General features: G+C 35.0%; 1 protein-coding gene across 2 annotated transcripts in view; it reads left to right on the top strand.

The window, feature by feature from the left end:
• The window catches only part of TOP3A (topoisomerase 3alpha), a 346,811-nt gene that overhangs the window by 31,155 nt on the left and 290,120 nt on the right, over positions 1-25,536 (top strand). For both annotated transcript variants that reach the window (XM_089791990.1, XM_089791991.1), the window contains exons 2-7: positions 14,273-14,451; positions 14,566-14,638; positions 14,979-15,101; positions 15,218-15,339; positions 15,438-15,510; positions 15,641-15,757. In XM_089791990.1, coding sequence (XP_089648116.1) covers positions 14,273-14,451; positions 14,566-14,638; positions 14,979-15,101; positions 15,218-15,339; positions 15,438-15,510; positions 15,641-15,757 — 687 coding nt within the window. The remainder of the gene's footprint in view (positions 1-14,272; positions 14,452-14,565; positions 14,639-14,978; positions 15,102-15,217; positions 15,340-15,437; positions 15,511-15,640; positions 15,758-25,536) is intronic.

Here is a 25,536-nt window from a genome sequence, read left to right as displayed (position 1 = left end):
TAGACTCCAGAAGTATTGAGCAAGTTAGAATTGTGAATGTGTGGAGAAATTTTTCTAGGAGCCTTGCTTGAATTTGAGGATGTTTGGACTGTTATGCATTCCTTCAAATTCAGAGTGTCCGGAAGCAACAATTATCTATGATTGATATTTGGTTTAGAATTCCTTTCATTGCCGTGAAGCAAAATTTTGGGTTGCTCAATTATAGCGGGAATATTTGTTTCAAAATTCTCCAACTTTAAGGATTGAAATTTACATTGCTGGAAATTTGCATTTGAATTTTTGATGGTGCCCACTTGCATTCCAAACAAAGTCCCATGAAGAATATCATTTTTTCAATGCAAACAATAAGAGTGGTGAACGGGGAATAGAGAGTTGGAATTTTTTCTACAAGCCTCTGGTATCTGCAATTGAGTAGACAAGTTCAACAGAATACTGATACATACCATTTTGAATGAATTATTGGGAGAATCTGGCATTCCTGTTAAAGTTGTAGCTTTAGTTGGATTAATTCGATTTGAGATACATTGTTGTTATTGGTAAGTCATCATTTCCTATATATACTTATTCATGTTATAAATATATATTATTATTTATATCTTGTAGTATATTATATATATATATACACACACATATTATACACAAAAATATATATATACATAATACACACACACACACACACACACATATATATATATATTATACAAAGTATTATTTTTAACATATCAATTAAATGATGATTAAACCTTAGAGACATGTTTCTTCATGAGACATGTCTCCTCTCATATTTATATGAGATTCAAATCTGTATTTGGAACACATCAATTACAATTGCCATGTTAGTAAATTTGCAGAAATCAATCCATGTTACTCAACATGGTATCAAGCCAAACTGTAAATGTAAGACAAAATATGCCACTCACAACCACAAATCATTGATACATCTGATTTTTATAATCTATGATATAGTAAAATATATTTGACAATGATATCGAACAAGTAAGAGAAGAGTTGTGTCAAATAAGATTGTAGTAACATATGTATATGTTGCATGTAAGTTGAAGCATCTTGTTAGAATGTCTGATTAGAGGGCTTATATCGTACATTAGAAGCAAGGCTACAATGAGAGGACTTGAAGATGCATACACCATAAAAAACGGATAATATATAAAAATTTCCAAGGTTGGGGGTAAGCTAGGAAAGGAACGAGATTCAAATAGGAGGATGGGAAAATAAAAGAAATAGAAAACGACAAGAAGGGGCATGGGAGTATTGTTAGAAGCCACTACCAACTGGACCCAAAGAAACGTAGCTTGTAGGAAGTATGACAAAACACAATACACTTGTATATGATGTAGCCATGTGAATTTCATATGCAATCTTTAACTATGCCAGCTAAGAAAAAGGCTTGAAAAGTCCCACGTCAAACATCAAACAATATCTATAAATGATAGTCTTCATCTATGCGAAATGTAAAAGTCATTGTTTAGTTTTCTTCGATCACGTGTATGCTCCCCAACACTACAACAGTTTCTTTCTATGGTGATTCCACCAGCTGAGTGTTTATCCACCATCATTGCTTGATTGTTGTGGAAACTCTCCACTTGCAAGCAACCTTTAAACCCTCCTTCATGATAGAGAAGGATTCAAAACAAATGATTAAGCGCAACGACAAACAACCACATAAGCTGAAAATGTTTTTAAGTAATGCAACACATAATATGGTTGATATATTATCAAACACCACAAACGTGTTGTAAGGAGTTCTAGAAAGCAAGCTAACGATGAAGTACACAGATTAAATGGTTAATGTCAAATGCCATCATGAGTCTCCTAGCTTCAAATGCCCAATTTGCATACGGTGTTTGAAGAGTATACAAGGTTAAATAAATGTAGAATCCGATAAAGAGGCAACGACATATACAATCGATACAAATAAACAAAGAAAGAGGGGAAGAAGAAAGCTATATATTGACCAATGATATATGCCACTGCCGCTTATAATGGAGGAGATCAAGGGATGCACAAACAGCGAATCATCATCCCTAATTACCAATGTGGACTCCACTCATGAGGAAATTTAAGAAGATTAAAATAAATAAATATTAACCTATCTATTTTGCTATGGGTACTCCCATGTGTGCCCCACGCAAAGGAGATTAGGCCAAACACGCGAGGCATACATACTTTAGTAAGTGCATTTACATCCTGCGATGTAATCTTGACTTTGGAAGGTAAGTATTAACATTTTCCTAATCTACTATCGTGTCATTAATTGGCACTTAATTATTACTAATTATAGATTGAGTATTATTGAATACAAGTATTATTTATTATTGACGTAAAAGAGATTAAAACTAACTATGATTTCATTATACTAATTTGGGCAATGAGTGTATTTCGAAAGACACGCTAAGGCTTAAGAAAGGAAGGTAGGTCATTAACTCTTAAGAGCTTCTCAATTCTCCTTAGCATTAATATTTGACACAGTGTTACGGGACTCGGACTCGCCTTTGACTCGGAAAGTCAAAATCCGACTCGGACTCGGACTCGGCCAGGACTCGGCAAGGACTCAGAAAATCATACAAGTATAATAACAAACTTTTTAAGGAAAAAATTGAATAACATAATATAAAGTTGAAGATTTAAGATTTAAGATTTAAGATTCAATCCTTAATAGATTCTTGACATGCCACATCATTTTCAGAATTCATATACATTGTAAAAAACATCTTCCGGAAATCTCTATCTTTTAATTTTTTTTTAAAAAAAAAATCAGAGTCTTGGGCTCTGAACTCGCCCAGGACTCGGCAGAGTCCTTGGACTCGGCGAGTCCACGTGGACTCTGCCAGGACTCGGCCGAGTCCGAGTCCAGAGGCAGATTGCCTCAGAAACATGGACTCTGCCTCGGACTCGCAGAGTCCTGGCATGATTCGGCGAGTCCTGTAACACTGATTTGACATTAATGACCTTTTCTATTTAGCTGAAATATCAACCAATACTCACCCAAGTGAATCAACGAGTTCAAGGAAATTGCATCAATTAATTAGAAGCACTCCAGATAATAATATGTGATATCATTGACTACTGAAATACTGTGGATATGGTGATAAGTTTCCCAAAAAATTCGAGTCATTTGAGATTCATCATCATTCATTTATTAGCTACACAAAGATATCATTGAATATATTGATAGATGAGACAAATATGGAATAATGGATTCCAATAAGTATGACATGTTCATATTATGGCTTCTTATTTTAAAATAAGTCATGGGAGCAATTGACAGAATATAGATCACTATTGCTCTGATGATATCTCTTTATTTGATATCAATGTGACAGATAACAGTGGCAAACACTTCATCTAAAGAATATCCAAGCACTATATTATTTGTACATTGGCGGTTGAAATACTAATATTGAATGAATATATTATGGATCCAACTCTAAGGCTTAAATAGTGGGCGGCTATTATTGGATTCAATGATTCATTCTTCTACTTTACACTTTATCGATAAGCATTGGCTCAATAATCAAAGGAAATATCGAAAGTACAAAAGCTTATGCGTTCAACAATATAAATATCAAGCATGCTTCAGAATGTGATTCTCAAACCGTATTGGTGATGATGGTATATTTGTATATACGATTGGTGAAGCACCAAATTGCAAGTATCAAATTGACGAATGCAATGTTCCAATTTCGTATGATGTCACCGAATCCTGAGTATCGATGATCATGACTCACTATAGCTTGTGACATTGTGAGAAACTTCTTTGTATTTGTTCGCCACATCACAACATGTCAACTTGACAAAGATTGATGGGCAATATGTGATCTGATTGAACAATGTTTCTCTAATAGAGATGAAAATGATCATATACATTGGGATCACATATGGATTACAGATTCATTTTTAAAGAAAACTTGGAAGAAATGGTCCGACTTCATAAACTAGAATGAGTGGAAATTTTACATTGTGGGGGGAATAATAATAACCAATGTTCAATTCCCACTTATATTCAGATAAGCATTTATTGTTCTTAAGCATTGCATTTATCTACTCAGTACAGTCTCTATGTCGTTTGCATTATTTTATATGTATTGAGTTATTTTCCTTGATCTTTTCCTTTGTATTTGAAGATGTTTTTGTAGGAAAATTGGTACATTAGACATGGTACCAAATATTGTGCAGGACTCAATCTTGTAATAGTAGCCCTATATAAGTTGTGATTCAAAATTCATTAGTCATTTGATGATTAGGCTAGATAAAGTAAGGCTTTTGAAGAAAATATCCTTTATGATTGAGATAATGAGTGTTCTTCCATGAAGAGGGAGTCTAAAACTTCTTCAAAGGCAACATAGAAGCTCAGAAGATTGATACTAGATTCAAAGGAAGTTTGAATGTTTATTATAGGCATTCTTGGATGAGGAGCGAAGAAGCCATAACTTGAGTTTCTGAGGAAATAACTAGAGGACCTGACTTCCCAGGATCAATGTTTAGAGGGAGAATTTTAAGGTTCAATCAATGTTTAGAGGTGAAATTCCTTGTAATGCATTCTTCTCTTTGAGATAAAATTGAGGCGAAAGCCCTTGTACCATCCTCTGACTTGGTTCATGGTGGTTACTATTTGATATGTAATGAAAGGTGACGATTTTTCAGTGACATATATAAACAAAAGGTAACCATTGTAAGGTGATGATCTTATAAATGGTAGACCTGTTATCATTGACATATATAAACAGAAGGTAACAATTGTAAGGTGACAATTTTATAAATGATAGACTTGCTATGATGACAAACTTCATTAAGTTGTTGCCCCTGAGTGCTGAAAGTCATGATAACTAACATATCATGATCAAACTTCATTAAGTTGTTGTCCTGGAGTGCCAGATATCATGGTACTTGTCGTAATAGAGTTCATGACATAGTAATTTTTAGTTTTTTGATCGATTTCATTAAGTTATTGTCCCAGAGTGCTGGAAATGAGATAACTTGTATCCTACTAGGATATAACATATTCTTTTGGTATCAAGGATTTGGTGCCTGTGCACATCCCAAAAGAATATAAGTATGACAAACATCATATGATTGACATTTCTTGTTGAATTGTACTTCAGATTATATTGAAAGATAACATCTAAGTTGGTGTATATATGTTATGTCATTAAAAAAAAACTTAAATTAAAAAAAAAGGATATATATATCATATTGAGATAATATCTCTCTATATGCTTGAGAGCATAATGTGTTCTATATATATCCTCACTAGCTAAGAGGGAGTGTTAAAGTTGTAGCTTCAGTCGGATTAATCCGATCTAAGATACATTGTTGTTATTAGTAGATCATCATTTCCTATATATACTTATTCATTTTATATATATATATATATATATATAGATATATATATATATATTATACAAAGTATTATTTTTAACATATTAATTAAATGATGATTAAACCTTAGAGACATGTCTCCTCATATTTATATGAGATTCAATTCTATATTTGGAACACATCAATTACAATGGCCATGTTAGTACATTTGCAGAAATCGATCCATGTTACTCAATATTTCAGGGGAACAAACAAAACCATCGAGCTTTGATCTTTTTACGTATCTTAATTTCAAGACTATAGTTTAGAGATACACACAATAATATTTATTTGGTGATCAAGTGAAGATAGATTGTAATTATGACATAATCTGGAAATGAAGTCTTTCATTGTCGAGCGTCTGTTGCACTGGAATACTTTGTGAGCATTGTCAAGAGTTGTTTGCCTTCTTTGCCATGAAGTCGGAGTTTATGGTATCGGCTTGTGTTTTCCAAGTTTAATGAGTGGAAATCTACTTGCTTGCTAGGCTTAGAAGACACTACTCCTCTCAGCCTACATCGAGGTTCATCGTGTCAGCAACGACTCATTTCTCAGTCTAAGGTATTTTTGAAAGAACTTGGTCAGGGGGAATAAGGAATTTATTCTTAGTTTAACATATTCACAACCTATATATATCTAGTAGACAATCACATTTATAAGATCGTCACCTTACAATGGTTACAACATAAGTGCTTGTAACAGAAGTGGTACCAATAAGCTCCAACGATACCTCCTTCTGAAACAGATTCAACATTAATCTTATCATATTATGTTGCTACTTATTTACATTAGTTGTCCATGTTCTATTGTTAAAGATAACATGCAGTGGTATTTAGTGTTGGTTTTTTGGATCACTGTAAATATATTTGCATTGTCATGCTTGGTATGTGTTTTCCAAGGGCAGCAATCTCTCTCTTATATTGTGGATGAGACATGGAGAGACATGTCCCTTCATGTGACATGTCTATTCATTATTAATTAATTAATATAACAATTGATTATGTAACCATATATATATATATCACACACACACACATATATCTTCTGTTTGGTCTCATGGGTTTATCCAACTGAAGCTACTAAACATTAATACTCCCTCTTAGCTAGGGATGATAAACATACGACTAAATATTACCTTAATGTAATATAAGAATATCTTTGATTAGAAGATATTCAACATTTTGATATCATTTATGATGTCTAGATTAATAGCCTCCTGAACGTCAAGTCACGTGACATTCACCAAGTACTCCAAAAAAATGTTTATAAGGTATGTGCATGTGTATCCTCAATGATACTTACCATAGGAACGACCATGGTTTGTTTACGGAACTTAATCCACCATGCAAGATATAATTTGTCATGATTTGTTTCAGCCATCATGAGATGTCTATCACAATAGAAGGCCATGGTCTATTTAAGGAACTCTATCCACCATGCAAGTAATCATCTGTCATGATTTGTCTCAGACATCATAAGATGTCCATCATAATAGAAGGTCATGGTCTATTTAAGGAACTTAATCCACCATACAAGTAATCATCTATCATGATTTGTTTCAACCATCATGAGATGTCTATCACAATAGAAGGCCATGGTCTATTTAAGGAACTTAATCCACCATGCAAGTAATCATCTATCATGATTTCTCTCAGACATCATAAGATGTCCATCACAATAGAAAGCCATGGTCTATTTAAGGAACTTAATCCACCATGCAAATAATAATTTATCATGATTTGTCTTAGACATCATAGGATGCCCATAACAATAGAAGGCCATGATCTATTTAAGGAACTTAATCCACCATGCAAGGAATCATCTACCATGATTTGTCTCAGACATCATAAGATGTCCATCACAATAGAAGATTAAGTTACTGAAAGATCATCACCTTTCAACTTCTACAGATACAAGCGATTATCATTTGGAAGTCCATAGGGGGTAGGCCTAGTAAATCATATAGTCACACGTATGACACTAAAAGTTTACATTAAGTCAAAATTCCCTCGGATTTTGATATGATCAAGATCTTCAAAGTTCAACTGAAACATATCCTCTATCTTCTCCTTTTGACAGATGTATTTGACTCCCTTTGAATCTGATATCAATCTCCCCTTTTTTTGCAAGAACATACTCAACGAATATCTCTTTTAATACATATAGAATTATAATTAAGAGAATAACTACAATAAAATTAGTAAATAAAGGTAGTTATCAAGATATAATGATTAGAAAATACGTATCTCTTGTAGTCAAAGATATTGCCCTTAAACAATACTTGATCCACTTTAGCACTTTTGATAGATTAATGCTCCAACCTCCTAGCTCATAGATACGTGATTGATTACATTCTTTATATCATCCTTATAAAGATTATCCAATACAAATAATTTCTTTGATTCTCCCATATATATTCTTTATTTCCATAATTGTATATTCCATTATCAAGACGGTTATAGTATTGAAAGTCATATATGTCCATTACTAGAGATCACATATTTTCCAGGATGATCTAAATGTATCTCTTCTTATTGATCTTTACATTTCACTTATTTTTATGTGAATCTTTAATGGGTTAAAATCATACCCAATGTGTATCCACCAGGGAAATATGCTTTGACTTGTAGCCATACTAATGCTTGCCGCAACTGCAAGAGGATAACAGATGAAACTTCATTGTTTCCTTCTCATTCTTGACTTTCCCCATCTGTGTGTTGCAATTTCACAGTAACCCTGTGATTGACACGATGCTCACTGACTGTAGATGTTCCTCCATAAATCAATCATTGCACCAATTATATCATGGATTGTTGAAACTGGCAGTCCATAGTAAGAAGCTACATGCATCACACATGGGATTAGGAAGCCCAAAGATGCAGACTATGGCAATCCACCATTTACCACTTTTGACATCCAAAATTCGTCCAACACAACACTATGCCCTAGAGGCCCTAAACTTTACATCACAAATCTATTACTTTAATGACATCATTAGAATTAGTCATGTGACTGTAGTGATTCCCTGCTTACAATCTTCCTTAAAAATTAATTCAAAAAGTAGAATCAAAATCCTATCAATTGAAAAACTGGTTTGGAAAGTTTCCCCTCTTCCAGTCGTGTCTTAATCTCAGTTATGTTGTTTATACGATATAGAAAATCGTATTCCTTTCATCTCATAATGTTTGTTTCACATACCACCTGTAGGTGAAAAGTCACTCTTCACAGAATTCAACCTGTCATAGGTACGATGATAGAGGATCGGGTAGATTCAAATTACCATTGAAAGAGGGTTCATTCCATTGTAAGGTCTCGACCTCTTTCATTGTTTCGATCATTTTCAAGAGGGCTGCAAAGGGTCGATGCTCCTATACATTATTCAGCAGCTTGGTCATCCTTGAGCTCAAAAGTCTACGCATTCTATATCATACTCCCAACTGATCTCTGCAGCCTTTGGGTAACCAATATGACCATATATACACAAGGGACTCGAAATAAGATTAAACTGAAAAACACGTCTTATGACTGTTTTTCGAAAAAAAAAACATTTCCATCTCTTGAATTAGGTGTTGTGTATGAGATGACATCTCTTGTTTTCTTACACTTGCAGTTTGGGTCTGATACCATGTTGGTTTTTCGGATCACTGCAAATATATTTGCACTGTTATGCTTGGTATGTGTTTTCCAAAGGCAGCAATCTCTCTCTTATATTGTGGACGAGACATGGAGAGACATGTCCCTTCATGTGACATGTCTATTCATATTTGATTAATTAATATAACAATTGATTATGTAACCATATATATATCACACATATATAGTATATATATCTTCAGTTTGGTCTCATGAGTTTATCCAACTGAAGTTACCAAACATTAACATGTAGAAATCAGATTATATGTAGACTGTTTGTCAAATCTTCAGTGAGAAAAGACAAAATTTAAGCAGTATAGTGCAGATTTCTTAAGTGGAGGTTTGCATCAGACATAAAAAAACACATCTGGGATGAGGAAAAATTTATACAATGGAAAAATTGAAAAGCAATCTCTTTTCCCATGTATTTAACGAGACATTTTATGGTAAACATCTAAAGAACTTCCAAAAAGATAGGAAGAAGGCATTTGGCTCTATATAATTAGTTTGCAGTTGGAATCCGTAAAGATCTTGGATGTTCTTGATCAAAGTAGACCAGGCAGATTGTAGACTTCTAAATTGGGCCTTGCAAACCTCAATGATTGCTTTGGTACCAACCTAGGCTTATGAAAATCCAAAGAAAAATGTTAAGACTTACAGTGGCTTCATGTCTCAGTGAGATTTCCAGGATAACTACACTTGTAGCAGCATATAATGATGATGTGATAAGGAAAGTTTGGCAGATTATGGTGAAAAGCTTTCAGGGATGACAAAAATTCTGCCTTTGCTAAGAGGGCTAAGATTCTAGAAATCATGGCAAAAGCTAGACCATTCGTTATTATGTTGGATCTTGAATGTAATGATCTGACTTTTTACATGTTTTAATGTTTCCTTGCTATGATCAGGGAGCATCGTCCAGATAATTTGAAGGTTTGCATGCACACTATTATGTCCTTATGATGAAATATGTAACAAGTTGCAATCTGAATTGTTGACCATTTGGAGGAAGGAACATATTGTATCTTCCACTGCAAACAAATTTTTGTAAAAGACTGATTGAACATAATATTGAAATATTCAAGGAGTTTGTGGTTGAAGAGGAGCTAATAACAAGAAGTAAATAAGTTACAGGGTCTCTAAAAATGAGCAAAAACCAAATGAGAAGAGAACAGATTTGTTTTACATGCTAGCTAACTTGGACACCTAATCACATTTGTGAGGATTATAATGAAGTTAAGGCAAACAAAGAAATTCAGACCAACAATGAAGAAGATAAAATGCTCGCAGCTTTGCCCGTACAAAACAACACAAGTATTGGCTATACAACTCTCTATATTGGTGACTTGGAGGTGGTTATGGACAAGCATCTTGAAGACGATGATCTTGCTCAATGAGAGAGCATGTTGGAGTCTTTAGATGATGTTAATTTGCTTGAAAACAATGACACGATAGAAACCTTGTCCTTGCATACAAATCAATACAGAGAGTTTGAGGCCTACAATGATGTTGATGATACTTTGGTGAAGAGCAATGAATCATGTGCTCTTAATAGCAGCAACTCTCTAAGCCATGGAAGTGATTTAGAGGACCAAACAAAGATCACATTCCAGGGTGATGGTTACTTGGATGTCCAATTGGAAAAATCATTTTCATATGACAATGATGAGAATCATGCTTTTAAGAATTAGCTGAGAGTTACAAAAGAGATGGTTGTTGCAGCTCTAGTATGTTGTGATGACATCCACAGGGTTATTGAGGATCTCTACATGAAGGCTCAAATAGAGATGGAGAAAGGGGTAAAGGAAAGTGATTCTCTTATAGCATCCTTTGAATCCTTGAAATTAGGTTATTTATGCTTGCTTTTAGACATGGATTATATTTTGAAGGTTGCTGAATTATATGCTGGTCAACCAAGGGAAAAAGAGAATGAGGTTAATAAACTCAACAGAGAGCTTAAGAATGCTCAGGAGCCATTGAATAATACGCAAATTGATCTTCATAAAGCAGAAAATCAGATTGTTGTCACCAACCAACCCAGGGAACAAGAGGATAAAGGAAGGCATGAGTATTCCCAGAAAGTGATTAAGGAACTGGATAGTATTCTATAGAACTATGATTTTGATAGCTGCCCCAAGAAACTGATGGAACCATTAGAACGACAAGATGAGATGGAAGACTTTCAGTTGGTTGCCAATTGTTTATTTGAGATGAATGCTGGTTTGACTTTTGATAATCCACTTTTTGATGTGGATGAGGAAGATCCTACTGAATTCCATGATGGGCATGAGATTGATTGCAGGATTTGAGACCTAGATGTGCACACTATTGTTGAGACTTGGTCACATGACTACAATGATGGGGTGATTTTCAGAGGAGATTGTAGGATGATCCACATCTATTCCAAGGATTGGATGGATGGGCTGGTTTGGGATCTGGGAGTTGATAGGATGAGTGCTTTACTTTGCAAGGTTTATGACGAGTTGCTACACAATTTTGAGCCTAGAGTAGTTTTAATCAGAGTAGTGCAGCAGATGGGTGTAGCAGGGATTTTTTGGTTGACATGGGATCCATGTATCCTATGGATAAATGAGTTGGACTTGCACCCCTTGCTTCACAGTATGAGAGGATGTTATCTCACTGCTTTTAGTTTTGGTTGTAGAGCTTCTGACATATTTATATGAGTATTGGGATAGTTACAGGATTCATCATTGGTTGAGGACAAGCAATCTCAAGGCAGGAGGACTATAATGTCCCCTTTTTTGGACATTAGAAAAAGTTAAAGTTAAATTTATGAAATATTTAAATTGGTTTATGAGAGCTTAATGTAGATTAATAAAAAGGTCAATTTAATATTATAGGGGCATTAATAAGAGACAAAATGGCTAGAAGACAAGGAGATAGGGTAGGGGAAGCCAAAAAGTTATGACATTGGACATTAAAAGGAGGAGAGATGGTTTCATTTGTGTATGCTTGGATTTGGGATTTGATTTTAGATATCTCTTGGTGAGATTTGGGAAGCTTCAACTTCTATTCAGGATCCAAGGATGAGAACTCTCAGGTTCTTCCTGGGTGGATTGGATGTAACCTTGACTCATCATCTGTGGTGGATTCACATCAGAATTCATATTTGAGATAATAGGTGCATTTTACAATTTCCTTCCAGTTCGACTGTTGGCACTGTGTTTAAGATTAGATTGGATGTTATTCATGTTATTGTATTGCTGGTTTTTAACACAGTAATGAATTCTAGAGTATCTTAACGAGTATTTTACTGGTTAAAGTTGCTGGTTTTTTATTGCATAAATTCCCTGTTATATGTTTGGAATTTGTTTGTGGAAAATATTGGGAACAATATTCATTTGGGATATTACACAAGCTGGTTATTTATGGCAACGCAGACCTCTTTGAGATGTGTAAAAAGAAGGCACTCAACTGGCTTCTTGGATGAAAAGTTATGGCCATTTGAAATTGGGTCGTGTACATCAGAAGTGTAAGAGAATTTATGGTGCATAAGTGAGCTGTAAGAGCGAGTTAAACTTGTGCAACTTATGGGACATGCTGTGACATAAGTCATCTTTACATGGAGATAATGAAGCACCCAAGTTGGTGAGTGGATTATGATGAGCTTATGGCAAGTGAAAGGGATATATTACTTTTAGCTTGTGGACCCATCTCAAGGTTTGGACGTTAGGTTTTTTATTTTGAATTGAGTGCCACATTTGGGTGGTTTTAGCTCATGATTTCCAAATTACCATTTGATGGATATATTTATTGCTTTTCTTATTTATTGGGTTTTTGAGATGGAGATCTCATAGTGGGTCTTATAAATTCTATATTCTTGCTAGAACTTTTCCAGATTTCTTGTTGGTAATATGACTCTAGATGCTTAGACTCTACAATAATATTGTAATTATTGATTACTAAATAGTAAGTTGGGTTGCTGTGGAGTATTCTCCTGAAAGGGTTTTTCCCATTAAATTATTGTGTAGTGGTATTTTAATTTTGTGTGTTGCAATTTTATGATCAATTTGGTTTTTGCACATACCTCCTCTCACAGATTACCATAGGAAGTGTATTCTGCACCTTTGCTTCCTTTCACATCGTACACCAACACATATCATGGGTGGTGGCTATGCTTCATCTAAAGAGAATTTCGATTGAAGACATTACAATGATTACATGCATTAATGGTTGAGAACAATTTCTTTGATGAGGATTTAATGAAATTTAGCTCCATTTATTAGAGGGTAAATGAGACACGGTCCAATATATTGACAAATGTTACCTCTTGAGGGTTTAAATTTGAACCAAGCATGAATGACCTGTAAAGAGTGGCCACGTTATTGATGCTTTTCCCTTCCAACAAGAAAGGCTACTGGAAATAGTTTATGTAATAAGGTTCATGAATGCATATATTCATGAACATATCTGATAATTATGACAAATGTTGAACAAATATTATCTGAGTCAATGAGTACCTTGGATGTATCATGCAAGTGATAGTGTATTAAAGGTAGAAGTCCATGTTTGCAAGAAGAGAGAACCTTTTGAAATGCATGATTTACTTCTATTGTTGCAGAGCACAGTAGAGATAAACAACTATAAACAATTGTAGGAGTAAAATATCAGTGGTATTGTATGCAGTGATTGATGATTCAAACTTCTCCTTGGTTTTATGTAGAAGGCTTCAGATCCTCATTCCTGTTCTGAAAATGAGGTCACATTGTTATCTATGAAATTGGATTTTTATCAAAGCTTAATAGTTTCGTTTCAGTAATATTAGATGTTTTAATTTTGTTGGCAATGGTCATGCTGGTGGTTATTGCTATGCTTTTGGAATTTAGTCTACTGCATTCAACTAATTTTGTTTTTTCTAAAGATGAATTTAATATTCTTTTTTAACAATGTATTTTTCTTCCATGAGTTCAAACATATAAGGGGCTACTAGTTTGGTTACTGTATGTACACATGATGCACTGCCATATATCTGTTCTTTCCAGGCTCTTATTTTTTATTCCAAAAATTTAAGGATCTTCTTGTTGTACTTTTTTCATGTTTGAATTTAAATAAACATGGTATAATAGTGGAGCAGCTTTCTACACTATACATTGGTTATTAGTCAATAGAGCTGATTTTTACTAGAAACCAGTCATAGATTATTAGCTTTTTTATGTTTATCTTTTTCCTGTGTAACTCAAAGCCATTATGCTTGTTAATGAAGCTTCTTAATTTGTGAATATTTGATATGTACACTGTAATTCAGGAGAAACAAGAGCTAAAGATGACCTTAGAAGAAGAGGCCAGGCGATGCCAATGGCTTGTTTTGTGGCTTGATTGTGATATGGAAGGAGAGAACATTGCATTTGAGGTCATAGATGTGTGTCATGCTTCTAATCCGAATCTTAATATACGAAGAGCTCACTTTTCTGCTTTGATTGAAAGGTATCATTTTTTCATGATGCCAAAGATCAATTCTTGCGTAAGTCTATGAGCACTCCTAGGAATCTCCTTTAATTGCATTTTTTTTTCTTTCTAAAAGTACACTGTTTGTGATAGAGATATTCATGAAGCTGTGCAAAGGTTGGGCCAACCAAATCGGTTCTTTGCAGATGCAGTTGATGCCAGACAGGTTTTAATTTTCCAAACAATTGCCAGCCTGATGTGATCGTATATTTTTTTTGTTCAAGTGCTTAATTCAATCTAGGAGATGTATACATTGTCTGACATTTTGAAATAAATTTTGCTGCTTGGTAGTTAACAGCAAGGTTGTGCAGTAATGCTTGTATTAGAATTTAGATTTTCAGCTGCATTCTGAATCTTAACCCCCAATTTTATTTTATTGCTGTCTTGCTGAAATCTGGGACCAATAATACATTGGATTCCCAGTTTCAATATTTTTTTTGGGATTCTCTTTGTTCTCCTTTATCTTTTTTGAGAAATTAACTTTTAGAATGGATACTGTATTACAGGAAATCGATCTTCGGATTGGTGCCTCCTTCACTCGGTTTCAAACTATGTTATTGCAAGATGCTTTTTTGCTTCCTTCTTCTGAGGATGAGAGAAAACTTGTCTTGAGTTATGGACCTTGCCAGGTTTGTTTAGTGTACTTCTTGTTGTGCATTTTATAAATGCTTTCACCAAACTCAATGCTCATTTGAGAAGAATGATCAGGTTCTCTAGTGTTCCTTATTAATTTTGGCTGTCACAGTTTCCAACCCTTGGATTTGTTGTTGAGAGGTATTGGGAAATACAAGCACACGAGCCAGAAGAATACTGGACAATAAATTGCTCTCATACCTCAGAGGATGGCACTGCAACATTTAATTGGGCGTAAGAACTGCAGCTATTATCTTGATTTTTTCATAGAGTTCCTTTCATCTTTGGGTGAAATATAAATTTCTTTTGCCTCCTGAGTTTCTGTTTGACAGGCGGGGGCATCTGTTTGATTATGCATGTGCTGTAATAATATATGAAATGTGTGTGGAGGAGCCCACTGCAACTGTGAGTACTTATTTAATGTTTTTTCCATAAATGGCTGTAGTCAGCTATCTGCATTGATTTTTTCATGTTATGTAGCGCAACTAACAACATGATAATTCTAGGTTATGGATATGTTCTCTCATGCTTGCAGGTTATGGATGTAATTCATCAAGAGCGGCGGAAATATCCACCTTATCCACTAAGCACCATTGAGTTACAAAAACGTGCTTCCCATTACTTCCGTATGAGTTCTGAACATACCATGAAGGTGAAGCAACAATACCCATGCATGGTTTGTCCTATATGTTTCCGGTAGTTTTTATAAAGTTCTTGTGACTCTAAATCCCAAGTCTATAATATAACATTATCTTCCACCTATATTTGGAAAGAAAGGGTATAATAATATCTATAAACAATCAAATATCAAATCTAATCAGTGCAATTTGGCATTTACTCCAAACCATTAGCAAAGTGACCAATCACATGGTTAGTAGTAGAAAAATTATCTGCTAACTTAAGTAGTATATTATATTTTATACTTGGTTACAGTGTGTGCACATACATATTTTTATATTGTGGCACATCCTAAAACATTTTGAGGACAACCTTTATAACAACAGTAGCATAAAAGTGATAAATACAATCCAACATACTATTTCTCCCAATAGATGAAGCTAGAGAAAAAATTATTATCCCCTCACAAGAATATATTTTTAGCACCATATTTTACCAAACATTTGACAAGAATTTACACAAACTATAATGTCCCCTTCTCCGCGCTAGGCCTTACTGGTGCCTCGTTGGTCTATCTCCCCATCCAGAGAGGCTAACGACATTGATTGTGAGAATGCTAGCTAGTCACAGGAGTTTATTTGGTTTTGTTGGGGAAATATTTAAGTGGAGGAGCTTTTCTAAGGTTAAGTCACTTTGTTTTTTAAAGTGAATTCATAAAGATACTTTGTGACTTAAAGTCATTTTATAACCAAAGTAGCTTAAGTGACTAGAAGATGAAAATGTCTTTTATCCCACATTTCCTAGTTGTTTGTACTTTCCCTCATATCGAGGTTATAAAAGCAATGAGCTCCTTCTGATTGTGACCATGAAAATATGATATTGATCAAATACAAATGGTTGCTTAAATGTGACTGGTTATCTTAAGGAGACCCCTTGAGATAGTGGAGATGCTAGACGTAGCCCCAAAAATACATCGAAGGCTTCATTCATAACCGGACATGGAGTTGTACTCAATGTTTCATCATAGTGTGGGCAGCATTCAGAAGTAAGTCATTCCGCAAACACTTTCAGGCAGAGATTTGTTGGGCTTAACTAGGTCTATCCGAGTCAATCTGGCAGGTGAATTTGGGTGACCTCTTCTGCTATCAAGAAAGTCGTGGCTGGTATTGCAATAACAGGAAGGCTGACTTCTACCATGAGGATTGGGAGTGTCAATGTTGCATGTTCTTACCTCAGAATGAGAGGGAATAAGAGGCCGACTTCGCAGTAAGGAAACCACGGGCAGACATAGTGGGTAGCACCACGGGAGCAGCAAGTCTGTGTAATACTGGTCCAGTTGGGAGCATGAAAACGTTAAGGCAGACCTCGGAAAGCTGAACCCAGCTGCTTGTCATAGACTCTATCCAATGATATGGGTTGCGTGAGGAGGTAGACTCTACTCCACAACACCAGGTGCCTTGTATTTGTTTTATATTTGTTTTGTAAATCGTCCAGTTCCTAGTAGAATCCTATACATGTATGTATTGCATATTCTTGATGAATGATTATTTGGAGTATAATTCGGGTCAATGAATGTTCGGTTGAATGTATTTGAAAGAACATACTGCAAAACTTTGAGGCTCTTGATCGTTGATACTATATATTGTTATTCCATCATACTATGATGAAGTTAGAAGTTCTAAGGTAGAACTATGACCACCATTTCTAACCATAGTTTAAGCCTGATTAGAGGATATTGCTTTTGCTATACGGTTTGGATTATTTGACAAACCTATTTCATGCAAACAGAAAATATGAAAATCCTATAATATCAGACTAAAATAATATTTAAAATTTATTATGAAGATAAATTACTACAACCTTATTTTTCAAATAGATATAAATTACCTCTATTACAAATTCTTTCGACTGCAAACTTTGTCGTCAATCCACCAAGAAAGAAATGGGTTTCTATACAATTCACCGATAAATCCTAAAAGGTTTCTGTCCTTAGATTTTTGAGATTGAAAGCCAAATCTTCCCAAATTTCTCTAAGAGAAAACAATAGCCAAACATAAACCAAGCACCTTGAGAATGAGCCAGTGTAACCTAGGTGTGTGTAGCCGGGTTAAAACCATGAAGCATCGGGTGCGTGTACATCCCCGGTGTGGGTATGTTGCCAACTCGAGTACCCCCGCTGGCCAAAAAAGCGCGGTTGCACCTCAGCCGCACCGGTTGAGCACCCGGGTGGGACGCGAGACGTGGGTGCATCATGGGTACTCAGGTGTAGGGGTGCGTGCGGGGTTCTCCCAGGGTGCAGTCGACAAATTGGGTAAAAAACTTAGTTACTAGAGTCACGTGTCGGACCTAGGATCCAGATTTGGGTCCGATTTGAGTCCGGATCTGCATGTGGATCTATGAGAATCTGGGCAGGGTCTGTGATTCTGCTTGTGGATCCATCAGGATCTATGCCCAAAGATCTTGACAGATCCATACATAGGAAAAATCAAGGATCCAGCTCAGATCCTCAAGGATCCAAGCACGAATCCTGAGGATCCAGCATGAAGCCGTGGCTATACAAGGCACAAAAATATAAAATCATGAATGTGAACGTTTTGATTTTCTTTATAATCATGAAAATAGATCAATTATCAAGTATACTAGATTCATAGATGCATACTAGAATCATAGATTCATACTATGAAATGATTTCTCTTAGTTTTTAGTATGTATATATATATATACATGAATCCTCCACGGATCATTATTGGAAAAAAAATCCCGAATCCACGGATCTGATTCGCATACCCGAATCGAATTCGTTTCACGAATCGGCAACTAAGGTAAAAAGTTAAAAAAGAAAGACTTTATTCCATTTGTTTTTTAATTGGTTTTTAATGCAAGGTAATCCTAACTGGGTGTGGGTCCCATGTGGTCTATTTGAAGGTTTAATAAGGCCAATAGACCTCATTTTCATTTCACCATTTCATTTCATTGTTTTGGAGCAGCAAGGAGCAAAGTGAGTAAAAGAGTTTTGAGGAGTTTGTGAGAGCTTAGTGGGTGATCTTGCAAGATCAAGAGGAGCAAGAAGATTTGATTTGGCAAGTGTCTCATCAAGTTCAAGGTAGTTTTTTTAAAATTTTACAACGTTTTTTGGTTTTAGAAATCAATTTATAATTTAGTATTTAGTTTTATTTTCAGTTTTGAATTTTTGGATGTTTCATTCTTGAATCTTGTTGATAGTAGATAGTTGATAGTTCTATGATTTTTATTATTTATATTAATTTTTTGTTCTTAAAATATGCTGAAATGTATTTACTATTTGGCTTCCTTTTTTTTTATATATAATATTTTTAAATAGTAAATGCTAAAATTAAATAGTAAAGTTCTAAGTAGGCTGACACTAGTTTATTATAACTTATAATGTATTTTAAATAATTAATAACTATCAATTACTTGGGCTGAAATGTATCATGATTCGTAATCATTTTTTATAATTTTATTTTGTACAATGCAATTTTATAAATGACATCTAGATCCAGCCAAAGTGCAGAAGATAGAGAAATTAATGAGGGAAGTACATCTGATTATGAGCTTGAGCTTGAGGGAAGTGATCATGGGGCTAATGTAGATGGTCAATCTGAGGAAGAGCCTCCTTATGTTGCACCAGGGGTGCCTTCTATTGATTGCCATTCAGAGATTTTGGCATAGTATGCTAGGAGTCCTTATGATCCAAAGTCTCCTCTAAAACAATTTGCTGTGAAAATTACACGCCCTACACCTTCAGGTGGTAGCACATGTAAATGGAAGTGTAAAATATGTGGCGCAAAATGGTTTGGCAGCATTACAAGAGTTAATGCACACCTTTTTTGGATTGGTTATGGTGTGAGCCCATGCATATTCTTGGCAAATCCTAAAAATGTGAAATACATAATTGAAGTGAACAAACTATGGGGCATTTTTGATGATATTGACGTCCCAGTGCCTGATCTTTGGCTTCTAGGCAACAGGTACATAGTATACATCAGTTATAGGGGCAGCGAGATACATCTACTTGTATCTTGCAGCAAAGAGTAGGGACTATGTCACCTACACCATCCTTTTTCTCACCTACTCTTAGTTCAACAAGGGATAACAGTAGGGGGAAACGGAAAGCAGCTACAAGTCGTAGTGGTAGTAACCCCATTGCTCATTTATTTAACATGCATGCAAGGGACCAGTTAGATGATGTTGTTGGTGATTTCTTCCTTTCCAATGGCATCCCAATACATGTGGCTTGATCTCCCTATTTTGTGAGGATGATGTCCATGGCAGTGAAAGACGAAGAGCCATCATATGTGCCACCAGGTGAGCACAAGTTGAGGACCACAGTGTTGGATAGAACCTATGACAAGGTTGGGATCTTGATGGAGCAAATGATAGCATGTTGGATGGATTCAGGCTGTAGCATTATCATGGATGGATGGACGAACATTAGTCATCATCCCCACATCAACATTATGGTTACATGCATTGAGGGCCCATACTTTTTGAAGGCAGTTGATTGTTCATATCATCATAAAGATGCTGATTTTTAGTTTCATGTGCTTAGGGAAGCCATTGAGGAGGTTGGGCCACAAAATGTGGTCCAGGTTGTGACAGATGGAACGCGTGTGCAAAGCTGCAGGGAGGCTTGTTGAGGCAGCCTATAGGCATATTTGGTGGACTCCATGTTGTGTGCATGCCATGAATAATGCACTCAAAGACATGGGAAAAATTGACTTGATAATATAGGTGGTTAATGATGGGAGAGAGGTGTAGATATTTATCTACATCACATGCACTTTTTAGGAGCTTCGCAAAATAGCAATTCCTGAAATCAGTTGAGACCAGGTACGCATCATATTATATTCTCTTAGAGAGAATGATTGAGTTGCAAGAGCCATTGCAACTCATGGTTATGACACAAGAATGGAATTGATGGCTTGAGTCCAGAACAGAGCAAGGGAAGAGGGTAAAGGAGACAATGAAGAGTGATTAGTTTTGGAGTGACGCAAAATACATAGTCTCCATCATTACTCCAATGTTTCAAGTGATTAGATATGGAGATGCAGATTCACCTAGGCTTGGAGAGGTTTATGAGTGCATTGATTCCATGCTTGGGCAGAAGAGAGCTGTTGTGCGTTAGAGAGACCCCACTCTAGCATTCTATACGGAACACATTGAGCCTATCATTCATCGCAGGTGGGAGAAGTTGAACACTCCTTTGCACATGGTTGCCTATACATTGAACCTGAAGTGGTACATATCTAGGCCTGGTAGAGTCACACTTCTTCAGGATGATGAGGTGAAGAATGGGTTCTTTCGATGCATTGCTAGGATGTATGATACTGAGACTGTTAGTGAGATTCGCACAGAGTGGTCTGAATTTGCTAGTCTTTCAGGTAATCCTTAAATCTTGATTCAGTGCTCTAAATTCTTTATAATTATAAATTCTTTTAACTGTTGCTTATAACTTTATTTAAGTTATTTTAATATTATGTTGTAAACTTGCAACTTGTAGGATACTCGGATATTGCAAAGGTGGATCTCAAAACTATGACATAGAAAATCCCATTTTGTGGTGGAAATGTCACAGGTCACAGAAGTCAAAGATCAACTCACTAGCCATCCGACTGCTTCCTCAACTTTGTAATCCCACCCCTTTATAATCTTAACTTTAAGAGTTTTACTTTACTGATTTTAATTTATGATTCAATGATTCAATGATTTACCATTTATCATTTGTTACAAATTGTATGAACGCTTGTTTGTAAGTTGTAACTTTCAACTTTGTTATCTCAGGTGTCTAGCTCCTTAGCTGCAGAGAGGAACTGGTACACCTATAGCTTCATCCACTCTATTAAGGGGAACAAACTTACCTCTAAGAGAGCGGAGAAGTTTGTTGCTGTACATGGTTTCTTGCGGCTTAGAGATCACAAGACATGCAAGTACAAGGACACCCCGACAACTTGATGGGATGTGGAGCTAAAGGATCCAACTCAGATTGATGAGGATGATGATGTAGCAGAAGCCAATGCAGGGCTAGTTGGTGTTCCTTTAGAGGATCAAGATCTTACCCACGAGGAGTCTGGTAGTTCCACCGATGAGGACTTCGGTATAGGGGATGATTAGAGAGCACTTGGTATAATTCGGGGTTCCATTCTCATTATTGACATTTTGTCATTTAGTTGATTGTACTCACTTTGATTATTTGATATGGCTATGATACATTTTTTCATTTCATTGTTTCATGCTACTTGGCTCATTGTCATCATGAGCATCTTTTTGATATATGATATTCATATTTGAACAATGAATTTTGAATCTTGCATCTTGAACTAAGTTAAATGGTCATTGGTAATGGTCATGAAGTTTCAAGTTCGAACTTATGGTTTGTGAATCGCATTTCAATTTTATCTATTCAATTATATTTGGTATGTTATATAATATATTTAAGTATCATTTCATAATTAGCATTTTCAGTCATATATATATACTATGCAAACCCCTCCCTCCCTTCTGCACCCCTACCAACGTTCCCCTGTTGTCCCCAAATTGAGGCCCTTTTTTTTCCCACACCCAAACTCGTTCCGACGTCCCCTCGTACCACCGCACCCCCATGCCGGTGTAACACTAGAATGAGCCTCTCAATATTCTTTAATAGCACATCCTTGCGACTCTTCATTTTCCTTTTGCTTGTCTTTTGATATTTTTTTTCTCTGTCTCTTTATTTCCCCTCTTTAAATAAAAATGACTAATAATTTTTCAGTAAGCTCTATTAAAGTCATTTTAATAATTTATTAATAATTAAATTAAGCTGCCACTAAATTTGATATAGTTCGACAGCTTAAAAACTTAATCATTTAATTAACTATTAATGTCCCAAATAAGGGACATTATAGTCTTTCTTTTGAGAAGATTGCTTGTCACCAAGCAATCTGCACAAAAGCTAATGCTCGGTTCCCATGTCAACTTCAGGAATGTTGCTTTGCCAATCTGCAATGCTACTTTGATGTAAACATTACAATACTTGGAATTGTGTAGCCAATCGTCACAATCCCACTGAAATAATTTACTAAATATACCATTGCTAGGATCCCAAATCATCATGCTGTCACAACTGTCGTAGAGGTAGTAGTATCTCAAGGAGCTATCAACAACTAACTATTCAACTCCACTTGATCTCCAATGGAAGTGCAAATTACTTAATAAGGGCACACAAAAAATCATATCAACTAATCCTCAGTAGCTGGTGTAATCCATAACTGTTAAGAATTGTAGTTGTGAGAGACATTTGATTACTTGGTTCTTGTTGCATGCATCATCTCCTCTTTCTGATATCTGTTTATGGCATTTATGTTTTCCCATCTAGAGTATTCTTTTGTTTGAGTTTGTTTTTCTGAGTATCATATTACTTGGCTTCACTTTTACTTGCATTATGTTCGTTGGTGATTAATTATGGTATTAGTAATGTGTATTTTCAGTGCCACATCATTTCCTTTGTAACAGCTGACACTTGAGTATGGATGTGTAGCTTCAGCTATGTTCGATGCTATGTTCTTTTGTTTCTACGAGAAGTCTCTCTCTCCAAGTAGTGATTGCATGTGATTTCAATTAGAAGCGTTCATTATTTTGGATGTTCTATGTGTGTCTATTGACTTGTATGTTCATGATTGTAGCTTTGATCGAATGATTCCAATCAATGAAATCAAATGTTTGAATGGTTTATTGGCCTTAAGCATTTGATATGTATCGTTCTCTATTATTATCATGGAGTATTATTGAAGACAATTATTAAGATGATATATATATATATATATATATATATATATATATATATATATATATATATATATATATATATATATATATATATATATATATATATATATATATATATATATATATATATATATATATATACGTAATATATATGTATATGTATGTATGAGATATATATATTATATATCTATACATATACATATGTTATTAGATATATATATTATTGTCATATACATTATAATGATGATAATACATTAAACAAATTTCGTTTCTGGTATTGGCTGTAATGTCGAATATGTGAATCAACTTAATATCAATGTATGCTGATAGTAATCGGAAATGCAAGAAAACTATGGTGGCATAGTCGATGATGTTATCGACTGTGATGATCACCATTGATATCAACTGTGGTCATCACAACTGATAACATTATCGATTGCTGTATATTATTGTTGTCAATATATATTATAAGATTCGACCATTGTATCGACTATCTTGCATTATTATTATCATTAAGTTATGACTCAAACATGATTAATCAAATTCAATGATATATATTAGTAGTAAAACATGAATGATCAAACTGTTAACAAGAGACATGCCTCACATAAAGACACATTCCTACGAGAGACATGGTCCATTATGTTATATATACACACACACATATATAATACTGTAAGGAAGAAGATTTCATTTTCTCTTTTTCTCCTTCCCTTTTTCTTTTCTTGCAGCCCCCCAAATAGAGTTCTACTATAGTTGTTCCTTTCTCGCCGTGCAGGGTAGGTGGCCCCTTTTCCCTATCCATCCATCCAAAGCGGCAACATTATTCTAATGAAGCTTCTTCTTTATGCATGCCATTGAACCGGTGTCTATATATATATATTCATTGAAAGAGTAACTTGGAACACACAAAAATCTACAACTGTTATTACAAGTTGGAATTTACAAATAGAGATTCATATCAAGTCTTCTTAAGTAAAATAAATATATCATCATTGTATTTGAAGACCATTGTTTTCTCGTAGATTTGCTTTATTATTACATAGACAATCTCAATAGAAGAAAAAGAAGTTAGAATATAACTCTAACCTAAGTACATTATAGTTCCATTACATACATCAAGGAGACAAGTTAGAAAATATAAAATTTCCTCTATTCCCAATCTGATCACAATTTAACATGGTATCAGAGCTAGCATAAAGCAAATCCAATCAGATACATTTAGAGGAGAAATCTAATTGCCATTAAAACTCTAGAAAACTCATAGTCAAGCAAAATGGTGAGTGGAGTTAGATTTGGAGATAGACTTGATGGTGCCACAAATTTCCTCTCACGGAAATTCAGAATAATGATGGCACAAAGAGAACAAGAGCTGGACACATTTGTGGAGAGGGCTGTATCTATACCGGATAATAATGATGAGAAAAATCTGTGGACCAAAAACAACAACAAAGCCATGAAGATTCTAGTGGATGCAGTAAAGGATCATATAGTTCCTATTGTATCAAAGTTGGATGCTGCATATAAAATGTTCAAAACTATAGAGAACATGAATGAAATAAATAACACTAGTAGGACCCTTTCCCTTAAAACACAACCCCACCATGTCAAGATGAACAAAGGAGAAACCATCATGTTCGACTTCCTGAGAATAACAAAGATAAGTGATCAACTATCTACTATTGGTCATCAAATTGACAATAAAGAATTATCAATGCCGGCGCTAAATGGATTGCCTACATCTTGGGAAGCATTCATACAAGGGATAAGTGCTAGATCCGAATTTCCTAGATTCCATCAATTAAAGACCAATCGCATTCAAAAAGAAGCAAGATTGTTTGCGAGAGGAATCGAGATAAACATCTCTAATGGAGAAATTCAAGTCCTCAATGTTAATTCCCACAAGAAAGGAAAGAGAAACAACTTTAAACAAAAGAAAGGAAAGGACAACCATAACAAACACCCAAACAAAATAAGAAAAGACATGTCTAGAGTTCAATGTTTCAGATGTGATAAATTTGGACATCTTGC

Source organism: Cupressus sempervirens, chromosome 7, assembly GCF_028749045.1.
Source record: "Cupressus sempervirens isolate cs-2001-9-10 chromosome 7, ASM2874904v1, whole genome shotgun sequence".
NCBI lineage: Eukaryota > Viridiplantae > Streptophyta > Pinopsida > Cupressales > Cupressaceae > Cupressus > Cupressus sempervirens.
This window is presented reverse-complemented; position numbering and strand designations above follow the sequence as displayed.